The following is a 24050-nucleotide window of genomic DNA, read 5'->3' on the forward strand; positions in this document are numbered from 1 at the left end:
AAAAACATTGGGCTTGCATAGCTGTGGACTGTGCCTACAGGCTGAAGGTCCAGGGGCTATAAAAGGGATGCCAAAAGCTTTACAGAGTTGAGGGCTCTCCTGTGGTTATACTCGTTGGCTATCACTGCGAAAAAACTTGTTGCAAACCTGAGTGGCTTCAAACAGCCCTTACTGTCCCAGAGTTTGAGGAGTCCAGAATCCGGGTCCGGCTCAGCCCGGGCCTCCGGCTCTCACGAGGCTGCAGTAATCTCCGGGACCAGCGGGGAAGGCGAACTTCCTAGTTCACCCCTGTGTCGTCGACAAGATTCAGTTCCTCCCAGGCCGTTGGGCTGAAGCCTCAGCTCCTCCTGAGCTCGTGGCCAGAGGCCTCCCTCTGTTCCCGGCCCCGTTGTCTTCGTAGAGCAGGCAGCCCGTTTTGTCTGGGCGAGCGGGTGAGAGGAAGGGGGTAGAGCACCGCCCAGACAGACTCAGTCTCTCGTAGCCTCATCCGCGATTACAGCCTGCTTGCTTTTGCGGTATTTTTGTCAGACACAAGTCACAAGGGGAGCCCACGGTCCAGGGGAGGGGACTGCACAGGGGTGTGAATTCCAGGTGACAAGGATCTTTGGGTGACGTCTTAGAAGTCTGCCTAACATAGACTTTGGGTTTTGAAAGAGGTGGAGAACGTTTTAGAAGCCTACTTGGTAAGCACTGTGACCCACATCATCCTCTCGCTGCTGCGACTTCAATGATCCCCTGCTTCAGGCCACCAAAGGCACTGCCAGCAAGCACCTACTGCTCCCACGTGCAGGATCCTCAGTAAGCCAGCTGCCACTGCCACTTGGCTTGGGCAAGAAGGTTGATAACAGACTAACGATCTGATCTCTAACCTGGAACGTGGCCATTTTTCTGTGTCTCTTCTCACTATTCAAGATGGAATTCTTGGCATCGGGTCTGCAACCGAGGACACCTTGAACGAAGAATACCTTGACAACCAAGTGGACAACCAAATGGTCAAGTGCAAGCATAAAACTCTCAGAACAGAAGGGCTGTGTAGGCTCGTCCTCCTCTACTCGGAGGATGCTGAGCGTACTCTTTCTTCCAGTAGTGAGGCCGGTTTGAGATGGAGTCTCTCCATGAAAGGATTGGCACGTAACCACTGTTACACAGCGGCAGTTGGGAGGATCCGCTGCTAACCCAGTCTCTAGAACCCTAGACACGTGGAAAAAGCCCTGTGCCGTGCCAGCTAGACAAGGCACCAATCCCTGCGGGTGGCCGTATTTATAGCTCCAAGATTTAAAATCTCTTGAGAAGAAGTAAAACAATTCATTCACAGACAACAGGATCTTGTATGTAGGATGTCCTAAAGAATCTACAAAAAAGCTACAAGAACTAATTAGCGAATTTCTCAAGGTTAAAAAATATAGGGTCACTATATAAAAAAATAACTATACTGCCAATGAACAATTGGAAAATGAAATATTTGAAATACCATTTACAATATGGTCAAGACCTCAGATTATATAGGAATAAATTAAAAAAAAAAAGATCTGTACCCTGAAAACTACAAATGTTGGCTGAGAAATTAAATGAAGACATATCCCATGTATGTACAACAGAAGATTCAGTATTATGAAGAAGTTACTTCTGGAAGTTACGCTGTAGATTCCAACTCAGTCCCAAGCAAAATGCCAGCAGGCTTTTAAAAAATGCATTTTAGAAGTAACAAGCTGATTATAAAATGTAAATGCAAGGGGCCTAGACTAGCCAAACCAATTCTGAAGAAAGGACAAAGTTGTAGGACTTTTATTATCTGATTTTAAGGCTTGCAGTAAATCAAGCTACGGTAATCAAGACATTTGACTCTTAGCATAAGAATAGACATATATAGAGATTAATGGAACAGAGTAGATTTCAGAAACAGACCTGTATACATATGGGCAATTGATGTTTTTTCTTAGGTGATTGATTTTGACAAATATAAATCAGCTCAACAAATGGCTGGAATAATTGGATAGCCATAAGTTAAAAAAAAAAAAAACTCTAGGGGTACCTGGGTGCCTCAGTTGTTTAAGCATCCAACTCTGGATTTCAGCTCAGGTCATGATCTCACTGTTTGTGCGATGGAGCCCCGCCTGGAGTCCCGAGCTTGGGATTCTCCCTCTCTCTGCCTCTCGCCTGCTTGCACTTGCATGATCTTGCTCTCTCTCTCTCGCTCTCTCTCTCTCTCTCTCTCTCTCAAAGAAAAAAAAAAAAAGAACTCTATTCTTTACTTCACACACATGGATCAGAGACTTAAAAATATAAAAACTAAAATTATAAAACTTTAGGAATAAAAAATAGGAGAAAGCCTCCTGACCTACAGTCAGGCAAAGATTTCTTAGGGAAAAAAAAAATGAACCTTGGGGGGAAAACTTGGTAAGTTCAACTTTGTCAAAACTAAAAACTACTGCTCCTCGAAAGACATTGCTAAGTATATGGAAGACAAGCCACAGGCTGGGAGGAAATGTTCTCAGTATGTATTCCTGACAGAGGACTTATCCAGAAAATATAAAGAACTCTTTCTACTCCGTAATTAAAGGGCAGCCCAATTTTTGAAATGGGGGAGAGATTTGGACACCTCACAAAAGAAAATAATGCAAGTGGCCGTATGAACATGAATAAGATGTTCAGTGTCCTTGTTCACCAAGAAAGTGCAAATTGAAACTACAATGTGAGGGGTGCTCAGTCGGTTAAACGTCCCACTCTTGACTTCAGCTCAGGTCATGATCTCATGGTGTGTGAGTTCGAGCCCCTCATCGGGCTCTGCGTTGTCAGGGTGGAGCCTGCCTGGGATTCTGTCTCCCTCTCTCTCTGCCCCTCCCCGCTTGCTCACTATCTCTATTTCTTTCTCAAAAACAAAAACAAAAAACTTTAAAAACTACAATGTGATATCACTACACACCCATTAGAATGGCTAAAATTTAAAAGACTGATACCAGGTATTAGTAAGGATGGGGGGCGATTGGAATTTTCATTACTCGTGGAAATATAAATTGGTACAATGGCTTGGCAGTTTCTCATAAAACCAATCATTGTCTTACGAGAAGACTCAACAATTCCACTCCTAAGTATTTTACCCAGGAGAAACGAAAACGTGTCCTCTCGCTGTTTTATACACAAATGTTCGTAGCAGCTTTATTCATAATAGCCCCAAACTAGAAGAAGTCAGGTGGTGCCCATCGGTAAGTGAATGGATAAACAAATTGTGGTATATCCATACAGTGGAATACCACTCAGCAATAAGTTAATTACTAATACATGCCACCACATGGATAAATACCAGAATCATTATGCCGAATGGAAAAATCTAGACACAAAAACAGATGTGCTGTATTTATGGGATTTAGAAAGGCAAATCGAATCTGTAGTTACAGAAAGTGGATCATTGATTCCCTGGAGCTCGGGATGGGTGGGTGGATGGGACCTTAGTTTTCATAGGAGCACAAAGGAACTTTTTGGGATGATGGAAACATTGCAGGGACAGTTGCAAGGATATCCGTTTGTCAAAAGTCTTCCAATTGTATAGTTAGAAAGGCTGCGTTTTATTGTATGTAAATTATGCCTCAGTAAAGTTAACTTGAAAATAAAGTCTCTTATGAGAATTCTTTAATGACACACTAACGGAAAACATCAGTGTTGATGAGACAAATTTCACTGGGGGCAAATCGGAGAGCACTCAAAGTTACTGCTCTTGGGTGTCTCTTTTTGTCTTGGAATGGAGACTTCTGGTGGAATCATGATCATTGTGATGGGGTCCAAAGCCATTGCCACCAAGCAGATGCAGAGACCTTCTCTGTCTCTTCTGATAACCAGCCTGCTGTGCTTAATTGAGTCAGTAAAGTGAGCAGTAACCAAGATAACCAGCTGCTTGGAAGCTTGAGCTCAGGCACACTCCCCCGACCCCATCCTGTCTTCCCTCAAACCACGGTTCTGTGATATTGATGCCAAAGGTGTCTTTCACGTGTCCTTCGTGGACAGGAGTACCGGAAAGGAGAAACAATATCATGGTCACCAATTATGAACGTGGTTTGAGCATATGGCTCACCGAAGTATCAAGATAAGGGTGTCTTTCAAGAACTGAATATGAACACGGCATTCAACAGGAAAGCCAGAGTTGAAGATGAGAAATGTCAAAGGAGGGTCAATAATGAAGACAGAAGTGCAATGAAATAATCAACTAGCTGGACAAGAATCAAAATGCTGAGAAGGAAGGGAAAACCTGGAGAAAGTGCCAGTGCATCATACTCTGTTAAACCAGGAGGGGTATCTCGGGGCTTCCTTGGGCACAGAGCTCCTCCAGTGGAGACACCATGGGAAGGTTGACTGTGCAGCCCAGAGAGCAGGTGGGGTAGGGTCCAGTCAGTCCCCAAATTGGAAAAGTTCTGGAACAGGTCCATTCTGTGGCAGTTTTGTTTATTTTTTTTTTTTTTAAATCTCGTACGAACTATATTTAACTACAGTACTACTGGCTTCTCAGTCCTTAACTGAGTACACAGGGAGGATGCATACATTGCAGTTCATCAGAATAAGGGTCTCTTTAAATGTGGCACCATCATCTGTCTCTAGCTTAAGTTCTTTCAAGTTGAGGTGATTTGATTCGTTTGAGGCTTTTGGGCCAGGACCATCTCTGGTTGCATTTTGCCTGATGAGCCCAAAGGTCGCCTCCTAGGAAAGGTTTCCCATCGGGTCTGTGCCTCTGTGCTTCTGGAGTTCTTTGTACGTATGTCCCAGGGGCAGCACTTCACACACTGCATCTGAGTGTTCTGATCACGTGCGCGGACTGGGTTCCCGCTGAGGTCCCTCTTCCTGGTTTGTGGCCACCTTCTCAGTGTGGCCTCACATGGCAGAAGGAGAAAGTGCTGTCCGGTGTCTCTTCCTCTTCCCGTAAGGACACTAATTCCATCATAGGGGCCCCACCCTCATGACCTCATCTCCACCTGATCACCTCCCAAAGGCCCCGTCTCCAAATACCACCACCTTAGGAGTTAGGGCTTCACCATAAGAATTTAAGGGGGATACAAACATTTTGTAATACCAACAGTCCCTGAAAATTCACTTTAATTTTTCTTTAGGAGCTAAAATTCAAGATTGATTTTAATTATCTTTATAAATTACATATTTCTACCACATCTCTATTGGATTCTATGTTAGGAACTGGGGCAAGATAGCTAAAAGTAGAAGTAGCAATGTATTAGGGGGAAAGGGACTTCTATGAAATTGGAGCTATACCCGTGGGATTCCCCCTCCTTCCTTACAACACAGCAGCAAAGGGGATAGAAGCTACTTTCCCCAAATATCTGAATATATGGTAGGCACACCGGAGACAGAGGGATGATTTGGCTCATGGGCCCACAGGGCAAGCAAGGTAGGTGGATTGGGATCTGGTAGGTAAATGCCTGCTAAGCATGGTGGTCACGTGGGTTTGAACTACATTCCATTGTATATAATGGATTTGGATGTTCTGTTTCTGAAAACTCCTTACATAGCAACTAAAACGCTCATCAGAATTCCTTTGGTAACTGACGGTTTTTAGGGAACTCTCCTCTCATTCCATTAAATTAGTCTCCCCAATAGCACAGGTGCCCTATTACTACCATTGTCATCTACGTGGCTTGATTGGGTCATTACAGCTAATTGTTCATCATCTCCCAGCCCCACTCTGAGCCATCTCTTTGGTGTCAAACCTTCCACATGAGTTAGCAAGCATTCCTGAAAGTTCCCAAACTACATTTCTCAGGGTACTTTCTTAGCATGCCAAAGGCAGTTAAGACTAGTTATGTGAAGATTATTTAGAAGGAGAGAAAAGAATTTAACGTTCCTTAGCGTGCTCAACGCAATGCTGGCACCGTGTGTGATACCAAAAAAAAAAAAAAAAAAATAAGAACCGGTGCTGCCCTTGAACAAGGTTTACAGTGTTCCAAGAAGACGTACAGGACAAAGAGAGTTAGTGGTGGTGTCACGAAAAAGCTGTTCCTTCTTCCAGTTTGTTGTTGGTTTTTTTCCCAGGGGAAAGAATCTTGAGAAAAATGAGAGTAATAGACACGAGATGTGCGGAAAGCCATCCAAAAAGTTGAGGGTGGAGGCGAAGTCCTTTCAGCCGGTATTAGGGGTTCAGTGGGAAAGTCAGAGACGGGTTGCACAAGTGCAGTCGCGCCAGGAAAGCCAGGTTGCGGTGGGCCCCTCACCACACCGGTCCGTCGGCGTCCCCGAGTCCTGTCGTGGGTTCCTTCCTTGACTTCCGCGCCCATTTCTTCCTGACGATTTCCAAATAAGTATATCTGACCTCAGTTTCCTGTTTGCCTTCCCGCCGTTACCACTGCTGCTTCATCGCCTGCTAAATCTCACACGTCCTCCACACTCACGGATCTCCTAGCATCCCTCCGAGAGTCACTTCTGTGTGTCGCTGCACGCCAGCGTGTACGCTCCCTGGGGTCAGAGACCAGGATGATCCTCTTACCCGTTACAGTCCCAGTTCTCGGCAAGACCTCACCCAGAGCACATGCGCAGTAAATGTCTGTAGAACTAACCAGTGGTTAAGATCGCAGAATGCAACCCGTGGCATTCTCCCAGAACACACTGAACCCTCCCTGTTCTCCGTTTCAGCTCGTGGCGGGACCACCAGCCTCATCTCTCTATCAGTCAAGCAGAAAATTGAAATGCATGGTGGTTTCCTCTTTCTACTTCATTCACCCTCCACGTCCAGGCACACCGTCCTTTCGTTTTCTCCTACGAATCCATTCATTGACGGATACTTCTTGAAAGTCCAGATGACAGGCCCTGGGCTGGTGACCACACTGGGGGGGGGGGGGGGGTGGAGGGGGTTACAATGCTGACGCCTCCCTTCTAGGCCCCACCTGTAACACTCCCCGGACTGTTCCCATACCTTCTTCGCTGGACCCTTTAGCTGGAAGGCAGAGATGTCTCCTCTGCCCGGCACAGTATAGTAAATACGACATTTGAAGACGGAACAAAGGACCCGCAGCGCCTACAGAATAAAAATCCCAACGTTACCGCGCGGTGGAGGTTTCTCTTGTGCTGTAACGAGTTGCCGCAAACTGGCTTACCGTAAATGCATCGGATTACAGCCCTGTGGGTCAGAAGTCTGAAGGGAGAGTCACTGAGGCAAAATCAAGGTGTGGCAGGACTGCGTTCCTTTCAGGAGGCGCTGGGCAGGAAAAGGCTTTCCTTGCCTTCTCCGGCTCCTACAGGCTGCCCACGTCCCTTGGCCTGCAGCCCCTGCCACGCAGCAGAGGCGAGTTGGGGCCTCATGTGGCATCACTTGAAGCTCTTCTTGCCATTTCCACCGTGACTACGCTGAACCCCACCTCCCCCAATAATCTAGGTTTATCTCCCTGTCTTAAGGTCAGCTGCTCAGCAGCGTTTTTTCTATATGCAATCGTAACTCTCCTTCTCCAGGCCGTGTGCGTAAGTCCCAGGGATCAGGGTGTGAATGCCCTTGGGGGGTCGTTATCGTGCCTACGACATACGGTCTACGGTATCTCTCACAGTTGGGCACTAACTTACCTTTTTAACCTCACTTCCAAGTATTTCCAAGTATCCAGCGTGCTGTGCGTCCATGCGGTTTCCTGTGTGAGATGCTTTCCCCAGGTCCCCTTCCTGTAGCTCCCCGCCCTCTCCTCCCAGCCCCTTCCTGTTTAGAGCCCACTTTGCATTTACCACCTCTGTATACCATCCCTGTGTTCTCCCTCGTGTGTGCATGTAACCTGAATGACGCTGTAGCGAACTGAAGTAGGAAGCGTGCGCTAGTGGGGACTCCCTTGCACAAATCACGGGAAAAGTTTCAGCGCTGCTTTTATCACCGTGTACTGCCGAGAAAAACCAGGCTGGAGTGTGGGAGCAAGGCATGTCTCGCACAGACCCAAACGGGTCACTCGGGACTCTCTCCTGAGCACCTTCTGTGCCAGGTTGGCCTCCTTCTTGCCTCTCCGTGGCCTTCTCTGGGGAATGGGGGGAAACAGGTGTGGGGAGAGGGAATGTCCAAGTTGACATTTCGGTCTGCCTGGCAACTTCAAGGGATTGGGACAGGTGTCCAAGCTTTGACCAGCCGTGCGGTGAGAGAACTGGGCATTATGGTCAGCTAAGCCCGGGTCTTCTCCCCAGCTCTTCCAACCTGGGGCCTTGGGGAGGAGGCCTGGGGAAGGTGCCAGGTGGGTGCTGACATCATGATGGGCAGTATCGCACGGTTGAAACTCGTGCAAGAGGAGCCCCCCAAAGTGGGGGGCAGGAGGGGAGGGTGCCGCTTGGACAGCAGAGGATTGTGAGGCAGAATGAAGTGCCTGACACCAGGGGACAGGGTGCTGTAGGGGCACCGAGGAAAGAGCGGGCTGGAAGGCTTTCTGAAGATTGCTCAGGACCCTACCATCTAAAATGCAATTGGACCACATGATCTGAGATAATGTTATCAAGAAGGCAATGAACGGTAAAATGCTTACAAAGCTGTTGAACAGCTGTTTAGAATGCAAACTGATGCTGGGGGGGGGGCCCCCGCCCGCGACAGCGATGGATCCCTTCTTGAATAATGAATAGTTGATGAAGACCTACCTCTGTAGTACTAAGGAATGCTAAGTAAGGAGTAGATTCAAGACTGTCCACGGAGGGGCTAACCGTAGGGAGTGGGGATTAGAGAGCAAACATCTCCACCCCAGGTGACTGGGAAGATAAGGACCTGATTGGAAAAAGGAAACCCAAGGCAAGGGATAGACTTGAACAGGATGTCAGTTTTCATTTGAGAAACATTAAATTTGAGGTGTGGGCAGGAGAACCAGAAGATGTTTTATAGAAAGAAATTCCGTCAGAGAAGGGTGCCTGGGCGGCTCAGTCACTTAAGTGTCCGACTCTTGATCTCCGCTCAGGTCTTGATCTCAGGATCACGCGTTCAAGCCCTGAGTTGGGCTCCTCATTGGGCATGAAGCCTACTTAAAAAGGAAATTCAGTCGAAGAGACCAGCATTAAACATATTTGGGAGTAGAAAATAGTTAAGTGTTTCCCAAAATGTGGGATACATAACACTTGTTCAAGAGATTAATTTAGGTGATACAAGGACCCTGAATTAACATCGAAGCAAGTCAGATTTCTCTCGGGAGAAGCACTTAGTTTGGCTGTCGAGGTTCTTGATAGGCCGTCTAACGGATGCGACTCTCCCACTTCCCCAGGTGTCAGGCTCAGCCTCCTGTTGGCAGCATAGTTTCACGTCCAACTGTTGTCCATTTATGGCAGTGACCCTTTACTTTTAAAATAGACATATTAAGCAGAGCCTTTGGAAATCATGTAATAGTGCAGCTGGAACACACACATCACATATAGTGATTGGGGACGCAGGGGCAGCGGGGGCGGGGGGGTGGTGACGGTGGGATGCAAGTGACCAAAGTTTAGGGAGCATCTACACAAACCAAAATGGGTGAGATCGTGCAAGCAGAGTGCAGAGCTAGAAGACAAGGAGGACAAGATCAGGACTTAGGGAAATGCTATCTAAAAACTAGAGGAGGTAGAGAAACCCCAGAAAAAAATGGTCAGAGGTAGAAAACTTAGTTCTTAGGGGAGAAAAAGTCAAAGGAAGTGTGTATTTCAAGGTGTTGTCAAATGTTTAACAGGTTTATAGCCAAGAAAAGTTGCCATTTACCAATTAGGACATTTGGAGGTTTCAGGGGGGTTGTAATACGCAGCTTCTAAGGGCTGAAGAATAAACTGAGTGATGAGGAGGTGGAGGAAGGAAATGCCAGTTTAGTTAAAGGTGAAAGAAAATGGAAGAGGGTGGGGCCAGTGTCTTGAAGAGAGAAGCAAGCCTGGGGATGAGCAAGTTTACAGACCAAGATCGAACAGCCAGTAGGAACAGGGGGGAAAGAAAGTAGGAAAGAAAGGAGAGGAAAGGAGGCACTGTCCTAAACATTTATACAGATGAGAAACTACATAATGTCCAGCCTGGAAACATGGTAAATATATGCTTGAGTGTGGTCCCCCATGTGCTCTCATGATTAAGGCGATGTAATGCTCTGTGCAGAATCCTTATACATATGGCACACTGACACATTTCCATTAATCCCCAAACATGCATCTGTGGGGATGGCCTCAAATTTCCAGACCAGATCCACACCACCCCGTAAGTTATCAAAGGGAAACTATTTTTTTTTTTAACTTTTTTTTTTCCATTTTTTTTCCCCAACGTTTATTTATTTTTGGGACAGAGAGAGACAGAGCATGAACGGGGGAGGGACAGAGAGAGAGGGAGACACAGAATCGGAAACAGGCTCCAGGCTCCGAGCCATCAGCCCAGAGCCCGACGCGGGGCTCGAACTCCCGGACCGCGAGATCGTGACCTGGCTGAAGTCGGACGCTTAACCGACTGCGCCACCCAGGCGCCCCTCAAAGGGAAACTATTTTTTAAAGGTTTCCAGATTTTCCAGTTTCCAAAAGAAGGTGAAATACAGATCTTAAGGAGGTATAACTACCAGGAGTCACATCCAAGTCTTAAATTCAAAGACTCTGAACCCACCCCAACCAGCCTGTGGCGAGGCATCGGAAACCAGAACCTCTGCAGTTGAGCACTGAAAGCAGTGCCACCTAGTGGCAAGTATGCAGCAGGTCAGGTGGTAAAGTTTGGGGGTATGGGCAGCTTTAGTAGAAGGTAATCGTTGTTTGTCATCTTCAGGCCATGTTTTGGCCACAAAGCATGTTCTGACCACAGAGCATGTTTCGGGTTTGCCTTTCTTAACTGCTAAAAACCCAAGGGCAGCTACCAAAGGCTAGGACTCCACAACTTTATTTTTACATCTTCCACCAAAATCTTGGGCTGTAAGAGCTTCAGTATGCAGAGTACTTCTGCAGTCAAATCTGTGCTTTACAAAATGTCTCTAGAGTCACAAGAGGCAGAGCGGGGAGAGGCCTAAGGAACAAGAGTATACCTATTTCAAGCCTTTAGAATTTTGAGATGTGACACTTTTCTTAGGCTTGTTGAAATATAAATACAGGACACTTCCTAAGATTTTTCTGATGCAGGTCATGAATGAAAAACTTCAACACTGCATGGAGCTGACAGATCTAATGAGGAATCACCTGACTGAGAAGAGGGCACTCCGCCTGGAGTGGATGATCGTCATTCTGATCACCATCGAGGTAAGGATCTTTTTAAAATGAAAAGAAGGGTGCCTGGCTGACTCTTGCTGGAGCGTTCAACTCAATCTCAGGGTCGTGGGTCTGGGCCTAATTTTGGGTGTAGAGATTACTTAAAAAAATAAAAATTAAAAATCTAAGAAAAGTAATAATGTGACATAGAAAATGATAGTGGAGAAGAACATGGCTTTGTCCTACTTACTGAGTTTATTTGGAAGTGAGGCAAGTTTCAAGTGGCTATGGCAATATTGCAAATGCACCAAGTGTGATTTTTGGAGAAGTTCCATTTTTAAAGACAGCATTTAGAGAATGTTCTAGCTGCAAACTTATAGGCCCTTTGCCTCAGATCTGCAGCTTGCCACATGGGAAAGACTACAGGAGCATTTTTCATTAATCACAATCTTGGAAAGTCATTTAGTTTGTACAAATGATTTGCTATGAAATTAATAAATCTCATTTTATCACCCTAAGGTAATGTTTGAATTGGGACGAGTATTTTTCCTGATCAAGTGATGGCCAAAGAAAAGCATCAGTGCAAGGGATATTAAAGTTCTGCAATCAAAAATAAATGCTCACTGTTGGGGGAATCTCTTATTTAGTAGGTATTTAATTTTTTTAATCAAAAAGTTGCAGTGATCTTTTTTAGCTAAATGTATTGCTGCTTGAATAAAAATTAATGACAAATCTGGCGTTGGGGTCTTTAACTGAGAAGCTGAAAGGAAGGTATTTTTAAAGAACCGTGGAAAGCTTAGTACCTAAGAAATCTTAGTACCTAAGAATTATTAAAGCCAAAAGGCTTAGATTTTGGACACTACCCATCATCTTTCTCCAGGAAATCCCAATCCTAGCCCTAAGTTCCCATACAGGAACTCTGGAGTGCTGGGAGTAAATACATAAAATACAGGTTTGTGATGACAGAAGTGGAATTTTCTTTACCTACTTTGGATGACATAATTTCAGGATAACTGCTCATTGACATTTCTCCTTTTCATTAATCAGTACTGTCCATCCTTTCACTACCTACCTAGTCAGAATATTCTTCCCACAAACACTTTTCATTTCACACATATTTTGGGGAAATGAAAAAATGCCACAAAGAACTTGACATTTATGTGCTTACCATCTTGAACCGGTAAACATTTTTTTTAACGTTTATTTTTGAGAGAGTGCAAGCAGGGTAGGGGCAGGAGAAGAGGGACAGAGCATCTGAAGTGGGCTCTGTGCTGACAGCAGAGAACCCGACGTGGGGCTTGAACTCACAAACTGAACCATGAGGTCATGACCTGAGCCAAAGTCGGACCCTTAACCGACTGAGCCACCCAAGAGCCCTGATACACAACTTTTTAAATAAGCCCTTTTTATCTTCATTTTTATGCATAACCCCCACTTGCCCCACTATGCTTCCCACCACAATGAATTTAAATGTTCTGGGTTTTCTTCATACATTATACAGTTGACCCATGAAAAAAATGGGGGGCTGGGGCACCAGTCCCCCACATAGCTGAAAATCCGTGTATAACTTTTGACTCCCCAAAAACTATTTTTGGCCTGTTGACCAAAAGCCTTACCAATAAGTCAGTTAACACATTTTTTCTTACATGTATTATGTACTGTAACCTTACAATAAAGCAAGCTAGAGGAAAGGCTGAAAAAATGCATTTACATACTATACCGTATTTATGGAAAAAATCCACCTGCACAGGAGTGGAACTGCACAGTTCTTACCTGCTGTTCAGTTTATCTCTCTGAACAGTGTTACTGTTCTAAATTGAGACACTTATTTTGCAACTTAACTGCTACAGTGTTTCACCAAGAGAATACATATTTATACCCTTACTGCTGGTTTTTATGTACTTCTTTGCTCTAACAGTGCAAAGGTAAACATCCTGGCTTATTTTCAGTTCACTGCAAGAGTTCTTGAGCAGCAATCTGGGAGGTACGTTTCCCAAGGCTTCCCAAGGAACACATGGACATCGATAGTTCAAGAACAGCTTTCTAGACCTAAGTTCCAGGTCAGCACTCACAGAAAACGGCCGTGCCTGGGTGTATGCCTGCAGTCAATGTACCAAGCCTATTCTTTCCCAGCCTCCCTTCTCACACTGTACAGAAGACATTTCTCACCCATCTTGAATCTCAGTTCCATCTACTGTATTTAAAAACCTATAAATACATTTTAAAACCCTCCGGGAAACCAACAAGAAGACAATTTGAAATATTGGCCAACAAAGCTTCCTAATTTAATAGGGATCATATAATCCCCCACCTATTAAGAAGGGCATTTCCAATAAAGTTTTACTTCAATTATCAGTATGTACTCTACTGTTTGGGTCACCTTTGTGTTAACTGTAACAATTTTAACAACAAAAACAAACATCTGGTGTCTCGTGGTCCAGACAAATTCTAACATTTCAGCTTCTATACAAGTATGCTGCAAAGATCAAAAGGATAATCAATAAGACCTTCAAGCGTAAAAATTTATTAGGTAAACATTTTGTGGGAAAAATATAACATTTTCCATAAGAAAAAGGAACAGTGTTAAGTCTGAATCGCTTACTTATGTTTAAAGGTATCATGGTAGCCACCAACTCATTATGGTAGTACATTCCACTAGATACATTAAAGGCAGATATAACAGATTTTTAAACATCAACATTTGATTCATCAGAAACTACATTTTTCAAATACTTAAATTCATGCTAAAAGCTTCAACTTTTAAAAGTTATAGAGAAGTTTTTAAAATTATCTTAGGTGTAACAGAAGCAAGGAAGTGTTTCACGATCACAATTTCTGTAAAAACAAAACGACCAAGAAATCCTACCACAAGACTAAAGAGAGCCTCAAGTTAACTACATTCACCAGTAGTCCTGGAAGCACTCTTCAAAATGGGATCAAATTTCTATCACTCATGAGAGGACAGTGGTTAAGACCAACCTGCATTCGAATTCTTCACCACCACCTGCTAGCTGGATCACCTTGGGCCAATCACTGAGTCTCTCTGGGTCTGTTTTTTTCCATCTGTAAAATGGGTTTAATAGTACCGCTACCTAATAGAGTTACTAGGAGTATTAATGGAATTAACGTATGTGAAGCCTAGAGTTTACTGTTCCTACAATCCATCTGAGCAAAAATCCCAGTATGATTCTGAGATTAAATGGAGGTTGAAACAAATCACGAGGACTCCCTCTGAGTCCAGTTAACAGCATGAGAGACTTAAAGACAGAGGTTAGTAAACCCTGCACCTAAATGGATGAAGTGGTTCAAGTTCAATAAATACAAAGTAGTATTTCCACTGTTCCAGATGAGTCGGCTGTTCAGCGCGAGCCCCAAAAGGCTCGGAAACTCTACACAATTCCCACGCACCAGGCAGCTGCCCATAAGCATTCTGGGTGCCTCCTCAGACAACCACAGCAGTCAGAAGTAGAGATGTTCTTACATGTAAAATCAATATATTGTTGCTTGCAGAAGAAAGATTTTTTTTGAGAAAACTTAACCATACTCCCCTAATGTAAATATTCCCTGTTCTACCACTTACAGCAGTTTTTTCCAAAGCGTGATGACCAACTGCATCAGCGAACACCTGGGTGTCCATGATTTACAGATTCCTGTGTTTTGCAGTCAGAATTTCTGAGGCTGCAACTAAAATGTTTTTCACAACTCTCCAAGAGGTTCCCATGCTCACTAAACTCGGAGAACCACTAACTTAAGAGACTTCTTATCGGCTCGTCCTCAGTTTACAGATACAGATAGTCAGTAATTCACTAGCACCTCTTGCTCCGTTTAATGTACTAATGTGTCTCTTTGGGTGATTCAGTTCTCACCTTCCCCAGCCCCATCCCCTCCCCTCGTGCTCCTCTGAGCCCCGCTTTACAAACCGCGTGTGGCCCCTGCTGTGAGATGGTGGAAGATGAGCAGAGGAAGGTTTTCCAAGTGCTTCCGATGCTATTCTATTAACTTTCAATTCTGGCCATTGGTTCTGAATTGCCATTTCTGTAAGGAAGATTTAAGGTCACTAGTCCAAATTCCCTTGCCTCAGACGTTTAACAAAGCAGGATTTTGTTAAAATCTTTAAAGGCCACATTTTTTCACTCATTCTGCACAACATGAAACATAGAAGCTAAAATGTATATGAGATTTACACATCACTATTTGAACTGAAAAACCCAAAACAAGAGATTATGTTAAGTACAAACTTGACTTTAACTTGGCTTCCACACGAGTCTTGGAAACTTGCTTACCACAACTGAATATTGCTAACATAAAAATACGGACTCTCCTTCTTGAACTCATCACATGAAGACTTACAGAGGGCAACAAACTACCAAAAATGATGTAATTCCAGTCAAATCTAAGCCACCAGGGTGCTAATCTTTAAATTCAGAATACTGATCTTAATCTTAAAAGCCTCATGTGGTCTGGGTTCTGGTTACCTTAGAGATTTTGACTCTAAGCGCTCTGATGGCAGGGAAGATTAGTTTGAATACTTGTCCTGTGGTTCACGAACTGGAATCCCCAAATTTTATGGGGCCCTTTCAGATCCTGGATTTCCCGGCACTGAGGGGTTTCCTGCAGCAGCCAGACTTTCAGTGCTAGGCTGGGAAAGGCCCGGGCAAAGCAGCCCGCTGGTTATCCTATCTTCAGGCCAATTTCTAGACATTAATGTTTAGACAGACAACTTTTTCAAATGAGGACTCTGTTGCCACTCTGAAGAGCTTTAATATGGATAAACTACTGAAAACAGGAATCTCCCCTACCAAGGATCAATCATTTTCATAAAGAAAAACAAGCCAGTATCGTACAGACACACAGTTGTTATCAGGGGAAGTCGTTTTTCCCTATAAATTTCATCACTGATTTCACCTTCAAGCATAAAAACCCCAAGTCAAATGCAACTCTATAAGCAAAAATTCAGATTCACATTTGTTTTGTAGGAAATACTTGTAAATTACACTAAACGTGACACATGTTCAACGTCACCCAACTTGGCTGGGAAGCCAGTCTCAAAAGGCTACATATTATAGGACTCCATTTATGTAACATGCATGCTAAAAGGGACAAAACTGATGAAGAACCAACCCGTGGCTGCCGAGGAGGATAAGGGTGGGAGGAAGAGCAAGTACATAAAAGGACAGCAGGACAGAGGTGTCTGAAAGCAGCAGAACTGCTCTGTATCCTGACTGTGGTAGTGGTTACACAAATATTCATCTATGTTAAGTTCACAGAACTGTGCACCAAAAGGAAAACATTTTTGCAAATTCCTTTATCAGTGAGTATTTCAAAAATATGGTAATGATCTTATCATAGACTGAGGTATTGTGCTGAGCTCCCCTACACACACCTTCTTACACTTACACAAACCTAGGAGATAATGATTATTCTCCCTATTTGAGTAAAACAAAAAACTGAGGCTCAGAAATAAAGGAACATGCCCAAAGCCAAACAGCTTAAGGTACAGAGCACGATACCAACCTACACTTGACTTGACTTCACCACATAGTAGCCTACACTCTCTCCCCTCTGTTCATAAATACCAACCACTCTGTCTCTTCCAATAATGCCAGAACGCTATTAAGTCTCCTCATTCTATTCCTAACTCAACACATTACAGACAACATGAGAATGTGCAGATGAGCAAAACATGATTCTAGAGCAGCACGGCCCAACAGAACTTTCTGCAACAACAGAAATGTTCTATATCTGTGTTGTCCAATATGGTAGCCTCTACCCACATGTGGCTAGTGTGACATTAACTTACGTTGCCACATGCAGCTTATAGCTACTTAACGGGACAGCACACTTCTAGAAAAATGTGAAAAGAACATGCACACCACAGAAAAAAGCAACTTTTCAGAACATGATGGCAACTCAAAACAATAAAACTCAGGGTAAATGTATAATGAAGAAGTAAAGCTAAGAAATGTACAACCACCAAACATGTGATGAAACTAAGTCTATTTTTCAAACATTACTCACCTTCAAGATTCAGTTTTTTGGGTTTTTTTTTTTTTTCAAAGTTTATTTTTCAGAGACAGAGACTGAGCACAAGCGGGAGAAGGGCAGAGAGAGACACACACAAAACCAATGCAGGCTCCAGGCTCTGAGTTGTCAGCACAGAGCCCAATGCGGGGCTCAAACTCACAAACCATGAGTTCATGACCTGAGACAAAGTTGGACGCTGAACCAACTGAGCCACCCAGGTGCCCCAAGATTCAGTTTAAATACCAACTTCATTTATACTACACCACTGCACTTTGAACACGTATAGTGTAGAACAAACTGTATAGTAAGTATATGATTGTCCTCCTCCACTGGACTGTGACCATTTTAAGAACACAGATAGTTATTGACATATACACCACCAGCACTTCCCACCTATACTCAGAGGCTTTCTACAACAATAAACGTTTTCTTACATTCAGTTCTAGGGGAAAAAACTGACTTCTTGGGTCCTTCAACTACAGATTCTGCAAGCATCTGAGCACCAGCAATATACAGAAAAGGAAGTTCCTGTAAAGAATTTACAGTAGGGATGGGAGATACAAGATATAGATAGACAACAAGAAAAGCAATCACGTAAGTATGTGCTTTAGGGCAGAATAGCAACTGTCAGGAGTCCTGATGGCAAGCATCAGGACTGGAAAGCAGTTTAAGAACAAAGTAGCCATTATCAATCTGGCAACAGCAAAGGTGTAAGATAATTTACTGTATCCCCCAATCTATTACTCAGGAAAGTCTACTGAATTAAAAAAAAAAAAAATTTTTTTTTCCAATGTTTGTTTATTTTTGAAAGACAGAGCATGAGGAGGGGAGGCCAGTGAGAGAGGGAGACACAGAATCTGAAGCAGGTTCCAGGCTCTAAGCGGTCAGCACAGAGTCCAACACGGGTCTTGAACTCACGAACCAGGAGATCATGCCCTGACCCCCGAGTCAGATGCTTAACCGACTAAGTCACCCAGGTGCCCTGAGTCTACTGGATTTAAAAGAAATAAATCCAGGAAAGCCTTAGACATTTACCCCAGTTCACTCACACTACCAATGTCAGGGTCTCTGCTCCTTGTACCACAAAGCCAAGACCAGTCTTAGAATAAATCTTTCTAGATCCAAAGTGTCCATGACAATTTCACAGCAGAAAATGGTAGAGCTTTCTTTCACACTCAAACCCTGATTTTCTTTTTTTATAACCTCTTTTAGGTCCTAGAAATGTGCTATTTGGAATAGTCAATCTCAAGATCTGTATATAGGCAGCATCTGGAACTAACAGTAAATAAAAGTTTGAATTCATTGGATAAGTACATTTTGTCTCCTCTAAAAATCAATGGGGAAGGGGTGCTGGTGTGAGGAGTCTACAAATTCATAAAGAATCGGGCATTATCTGCAGGCCAAACTGGTTGAAAGTATTACTATTATCTAGAAGATCGCAAACTAGGAGACTAGAACACAACAGTTCTACACTATAACTTCTTTAGATTTTTAAAAATCACCAGCCAGTTTTCTCAATCAGCACACAGATTATTCATGACAAAAATCAGAGAAAAATCAGTTTAGTTTTCCTAGACTGAACTGCCTTGGGCTGGTTAATTACTTAACTTCTCTGAGCCTCCCTTCTCAAATTTAAGATGGAGGGCTTGAGACTAGATGCCCTCAGAGAAAAAACTGACTTAATTAACCACGATAATTACTTACAGATTGACTTCAACAAGCCTTCTGGTTCAGTCCTAATTCACCCATCAACAGGAAAAATCAGAACTGTGGTAGTTATTAAAATATATCATAAATTCTTTGATACTCTTCCCTTCAAGACACAGAGCTTAATTCCTCCGCCCTTGGCTGTAGGCTGGACTTAACTTTAACTAACAGCATGTGGCAGTGGTGTAGCTTCCTCCTTGCTCTAGCTAGGATCCCTCACTCTGAGGGAAACAAACTACCACCATGTTGTGGGGACACTCAAGCAGTCTGTCGGAGAACTGAGACCCACCAACTGCCAGCATTAACCTGCCAGAGGGTGAGCCACCTTGGAAGCAAATCCTTTAGCCCGGTCAACATCTTGATTGTAACCTCATGAAAGACCCTGACCCAAAACCACCAGGCTAACCTAGTTCAGATTCCTGATCCACAGAAACCGTAAGAGATAAGCAAATATTTACTGTTTTAAGCCATGAATCTTGGGGTAATTTGTAACAGCAAGAAAACTATTCTACCAGTTTTTTTTTCAAAAAGTGGGCTTAGATTCATTGGTGGCTGATGAAATCAATTTAAACCACCACAATCACTTTTTAAAAAAAAGGTAGAATGGATTACATAACTCAAAATATCAAGTACTATTTCCTGATGGCTGTTTTAATTTTACATATATGTGTGTACCATCTTCAGATTGTAATCAAAAAGGTCTGAAACCCAAAAGCCGGGCACCTGAGTGGCTGTCAGTTAAGCATCTGACTTCAGTTCAGGTCACGATCTCCCAGTTCAGTTCGGTTCATGAGTTTGAACCCCACATCTGCCTCACTGCTGTCAGCACAGAGCCCCCCGCCTTCGCAGCCTCTGTCCTCTCTCTGCCCTTCCTCCACTTGCACACTCTATAAAATGAAAGGAAAGAGGAAAGAGAAAAAAGAAAAGAAAAGAGAGAAGAGAAAAAAAAAAAGAGAAGAGAAGAGAGAAGAGAAAACACAAAAGCGAACACTAATAGCAAAACAAAAAGTTCCCTAAAGTATCAGGAATCCTTGAGGGAAAATGGTCTCAATAACAACCAACTATAAAACAAGCATTTCCTATAAACTTTATAACCAAACCAACAAAATATAAGACACTTTCAAAATACATCTTATCTGACTTAGATGTTAAATTTAATGTAAAACACAGAAGGCATGGTAGGCTTAATAGCATGTAAAAAGCATGTCATTTTCCTAATTCAAGGTTACCTGGGAGGACATCCTTCATGAAATTATATAGGGAAAAAGCTGCTTTGGGATCTACCCACATCTATTATTTCCTCTATTACTTTTATTATCAGTGTTAAAGGAAATTCCATCTTCCACTTGAGCACTCACAGTCAAATTTTGGCCAAAAAAAAAAAAAGGTTAAGTACAGCACTATTAAATTGCTTTCTGACCACTATCAGAGTCTCACTGAAATTATCCTCTTCAGAACACAAGCAAGTGCATATTCTTCTGACTGTATTTCAGCATAACACACATCAAAACTTTCAGCAGCACATGACTGCAGAATATTTATGCATAACTCACTTTTGATGAATCCACTTAGATTATCTGCTTACACTGTGATTTTCTTTGAGGTGAAATGTGTGAAACTATTTTTGAACTCCTAATTTCCCAAACTTATTTTGAAAATACCAAAATAAGTCAGTACATAAGCACTCAACATATGATTTAACTTCTATTTTTCTTACTACTCAGGGCATTTGTGGCTCTCTCACAACCAGACTGACAGCTCTCTTAACCCAATCCTGAGATACACTATTAGTCCTTCTTTGCAAGGACTATTTTTTCCCCAACCTCTGCCTATGTATTCACCTAAATGTTTCTACTTCAGCAAGTTATAGAAAGCAGATATAATTTGCACAGCTTTCCTTATAACGCTATTACTTTATGCTGGTGACTAAAAATCAAAATAAGTTGGCAAAATTCAAGTAACATGCCTATGCCTTGAGAGAACCAGCAGCCAATCAGCCCTGTTCTAAAATCCAGAACAGCAGCTCCTGAAGAGAAAACTAGGATGTTCTTGACAGCACTTTCTCTAGGAATGAGACCCAGAGTTTCAGAAATAACCCTGGTTCATTTCCATACAACTATATAAGAGTACAGTACTGGGAAACTATTCACTGGTCTTAAGAATAAACGATTACTTTGAGACTCAAGGCCAATTACTCTAGACACAATGGTTAAAACTAATCTAAAACTTCAGCCATCAGTTTAGCCCACTTTTTCCTTTAGTCTCCCTTAAGTCAGTTCACTCTCCACTGTAAGTATTCCATCAGACCATAAACTTGGAAGTTCAGTCAAGGTCTAAAAGAATTAAGAACCGAAAGACTTCTAACTCTGTCTACCAATCAGAACCACTTTAGTTTCTCAATAAGATGAAACAAATCTCCACTGCACAGCCAATCCAAGGAATCTGGCCTGCCAATCTGAAGGCCAACTTTGATGTGTTAGTGCACTAGAAATACTTATATATCAGGGTCAGAATTTGGTTTTGCAGGCAGACATTTAACCACTCAAGTCATTTATCTAGCTGATCAAAGAACAAGAAAGTTCAAGGCAGGTATGTATGAAATCTATTATTCACTTTTGGACCACTAAAGTTACACAGCTGCTTATTTAATCTTCAAAGAAGAAATTAGTCATCAGTAGCTCTGGGTATAACTGGATTACTAAATCAAACTCAGATTTTGGGGGGGGGGGGGGGAGGGACACTTCTGTATGTTAACTGTCTTAAGGTATTAAGCTTGCCTTAAATATTTTGGAAACTATGTGCCAGGGCAATGTGCTAAGGCTGGCTCTGTAAACCAAAACGGGTTCAACATCAAATTAAGGGCTTATAACCAAATTGCATGCCTTAGAACCAAAGAGTGTCCTGGAAACTGCTGCCTTCAGTTCCTTAATAATCAAGCCATATTCTTAAGTCTTCAAAAGCCTAGATATGTAAAATACAGAAATCACTAAATCCAGTCCTCAAGAAATTAAACGGTACTTCCAAAGATATAAATATAATTCTAACAAAATGGCAACAAAAACAAACCTTAAAATGTTAAAAATGACCACCAGAGAATCTAAGTCCCCTGCCTGCCACGTTACCTGTTTCAGGACCTCCAAATTAACAGAATGGCTAACTCTAAATCCAATCTAACAGTACCCGAGAGATCAAAACTTAACAAGAAAGTAAACTGTTCTCAAGTAACAAAAGTGCTTTGCAAACTAATTTTGGACCAACGCTTCAAAAAACACAATTACTGAAATAAGCATCAAATTCATCCTAACAGAAACGTCTGACATCACACTCAACTAGTCTGTTTAAGGAAGCACTTATACCTCTCTATACACACCACAAACAGATCTACTTTGGTATGACTTTTTAATTCCACTGGTGAAAAACAGCTATTAGTGATTTACAAGTTTCTCCCTGGTTCTCAAGTCCACTCCTTTTCAAGTCTTAAAACTTATGCCACACGGGAAATAAAGGACAAAAGTATTGGCCGAGAGATGTCAAGCAGAAGCCTGCAAGAAGGATCCGGAGCAGTTCTGCATCCCTTCCCAGAGCATCTCCAGGATTATCCTACCTAAACACTTTATGTAAACACGGGGCTAGTGACTCAAGCCTCCAGCCCCAATAGGTGGAGAGAAGTTTCCTCGCCTCGGCTGCACATGGTTTGCAGAAGTTTGGCTGGAGCAGAGCGGAGCCTGGGTGGGAGCGGCAGTGTAGTTAGTGCTGCAGGCGGCGGCGGCGGCGGCGGCAGAGCAGCAGGAGGCGGAGGCGGGCGGGGGGAGGGGAGGCGGCGGGGGGGGGCGGAGGGGGCTCTTGCCGCCACTGCTCTCTCGCCGCCTCTCCCCCCCGGCGGGAGCCGCTCTCAGCCTCTTTGCACTAGTCGCTCCGCTCTCTCGGTCATGTGACCTTAACGTAACCGGACAGGAAAAGCCCCGCCGCCGCCGCCGCCGCCGCGCCGGAGACACCGACCGCGGCGGCAGCAGCAGCAGCAGCAGCAGCGAGAGGCAGAGGCGGCGGCGGCGGGGAGAGCACGGCCAAGGCTGCCCAGCGGTGCCTCCTCCACACCCCCCGCCGCAGCAGCACCGGCGACAGGTAAGCACGCAACGCCTCCACCTCCCGGGGCCGGTGCCCACGTGCCGCCCCCGGCCCGGGCTCCGGGAAGGCGGAGGGGGGGCGGGGGCCACCGGAGCTCGCAAACGGTTCCGGCACCAACGGTGGCAACAAAGAAGAATGACCCCCGTCCCGGGGCTCCGGGTGAAGGCAGGCGGAGGGCCCGGACCACACGGGGACCCAGTTCTGGGAAGCGAGGGCAGGGGCGCCCCGCGGGGGCGGGGGCGGCTGCGCCTGGCGCCGGGGCTCTGGCCGCCTGACAAAACCATCCCCCGGAGCCAGGCGGCGGCGAGTCGGCGGCGGCTCCATCCGGGGCTTTGCGGGAGGGGGAGGGGACGGAAGCCGAGAGGGCGGGCGGCGGATCGGAGGGAGGGAGGGAGGAAGGGGAGGGGGGCGATTCGCGTTCCGTTCCCCGTTGCCGGTCCCTCCCTTCTCGCCGCCACCGCGAAGTGCGTCCCGAGCGGCGGCGGCCGGTGAGCGTCCCGCGCTGGAGCCCTGAGAGGCGGGCCCGTCAGGTGCGTAATCCTTCCGACGCCTCGCCGCCGCCTCCTGCTGCTGCCGCCGCTGCTTCTTCGGCGGCAAGGCCGCGAGCTGCGGAAGTGGGTTTGGGGGAGGGGAGCGGAGACGGAGGGGGAGGGGAGGGATCCGGTCCGACCGGAGCAGGCCCGGCCTCTCTGGCGCTTCTCCCAGCTGCAGCGGCTCCTACAGCTGCTGCCGCTACTGCTGCGGCTCCGCCTCCCCGCTCGCGGGCGGGGGCGCGCACGCGCGCTTCCGGCCTCCTCGGGTCTCGCGCTGTCTTCGGCTCTCGCGCGCGCTCTTCCCCTGGCCCTGTCTGACCACCCCCCGCCCCCGGCGCCGGAGCTGTTGCGCCAGCCGGGGCGTTGCGCACGGCGTAGGCGTCGGCATTGTGTTAAACTCCGCGGGACTTGGGGAGAGCGCGCGCGCGCACGCAGGACCGAGGGAAGCGGAGAGCGTGCGGCGTGGCCGGAGTGCGTCGCCCCTCCCCTCCCCTTCCCTCAGCCCCTCGGGTATGGGGGCGGGGCCGGGGTGCGCGGCGCCCGGGCCCGTCGGGCCTCTGC

General features: G+C 45.0%; 3 protein-coding genes across 6 annotated transcripts in view; 2 read left to right on the forward strand and 1 right to left on the reverse strand.

Annotated features, from left to right (window-relative positions):
• Positions 1-11833, forward strand: part of RMND1 (required for meiotic nuclear division 1 homolog) — a 44935-nt gene extending 33102 nt beyond the window's left edge. The window contains exons 11-12 of one of the 2 annotated variants that reach the window (XM_040448877.1): positions 11035-11151; positions 11620-11833. In XM_040448877.1, the coding sequence (XP_040304811.1) occupies positions 11035-11151; positions 11620-11661 (159 nt within the window). In that variant the 3' untranslated portion in view covers positions 11662-11833. Of the gene's footprint in view, positions 1-6624; positions 7809-11034; positions 11152-11619 lie in introns of those variants that run through there. The other variant, XM_040448878.1, reaches the window with a different exon arrangement.
• Positions 11834-17382: 5549 nt separating this feature from the next.
• On the reverse strand, positions 17383-23358 carry LOC121013311 (inverted formin-2). Its single transcript, XM_040448886.1, has 2 exons — positions 20588-23358; positions 17383-17389 (listed from the first exon to the last, which is right to left on the reverse strand). Exon 1 carries the CDS (start codon positions 23278-23280, stop codon positions 22759-22761), a length of 522 nt encoding a protein of 173 aa, XP_040304820.1. The 5' UTR covers positions 23281-23358; the 3' UTR covers positions 17383-17389; positions 20588-22758.
• The window catches only part of ZBTB2 (zinc finger and BTB domain containing 2), a 28785-nt gene continuing 27592 nt past the window's right edge, over positions 22858-24050 (forward strand). The window contains exon 1 of one of the 3 annotated variants that reach the window (XM_040448882.1): positions 22858-22953. The gene's annotated coding sequence lies outside the window, so the exon portion shown is untranslated. Of the gene's footprint in view, positions 22954-23387; positions 23487-24050 lie in introns of those variants that run through there. The other 2 variants (XM_040448885.1, XM_040448883.1) reach the window with 2 other exon arrangements.

Source organism: Herpailurus yagouaroundi, unplaced genomic scaffold, assembly GCF_014898765.1.
Source record: "Herpailurus yagouaroundi ecotype Mexico unplaced genomic scaffold, PumYag 198, whole genome shotgun sequence".
Taxonomy (NCBI): domain Eukaryota; kingdom Metazoa; phylum Chordata; class Mammalia; order Carnivora; family Felidae; genus Herpailurus; species Herpailurus yagouaroundi.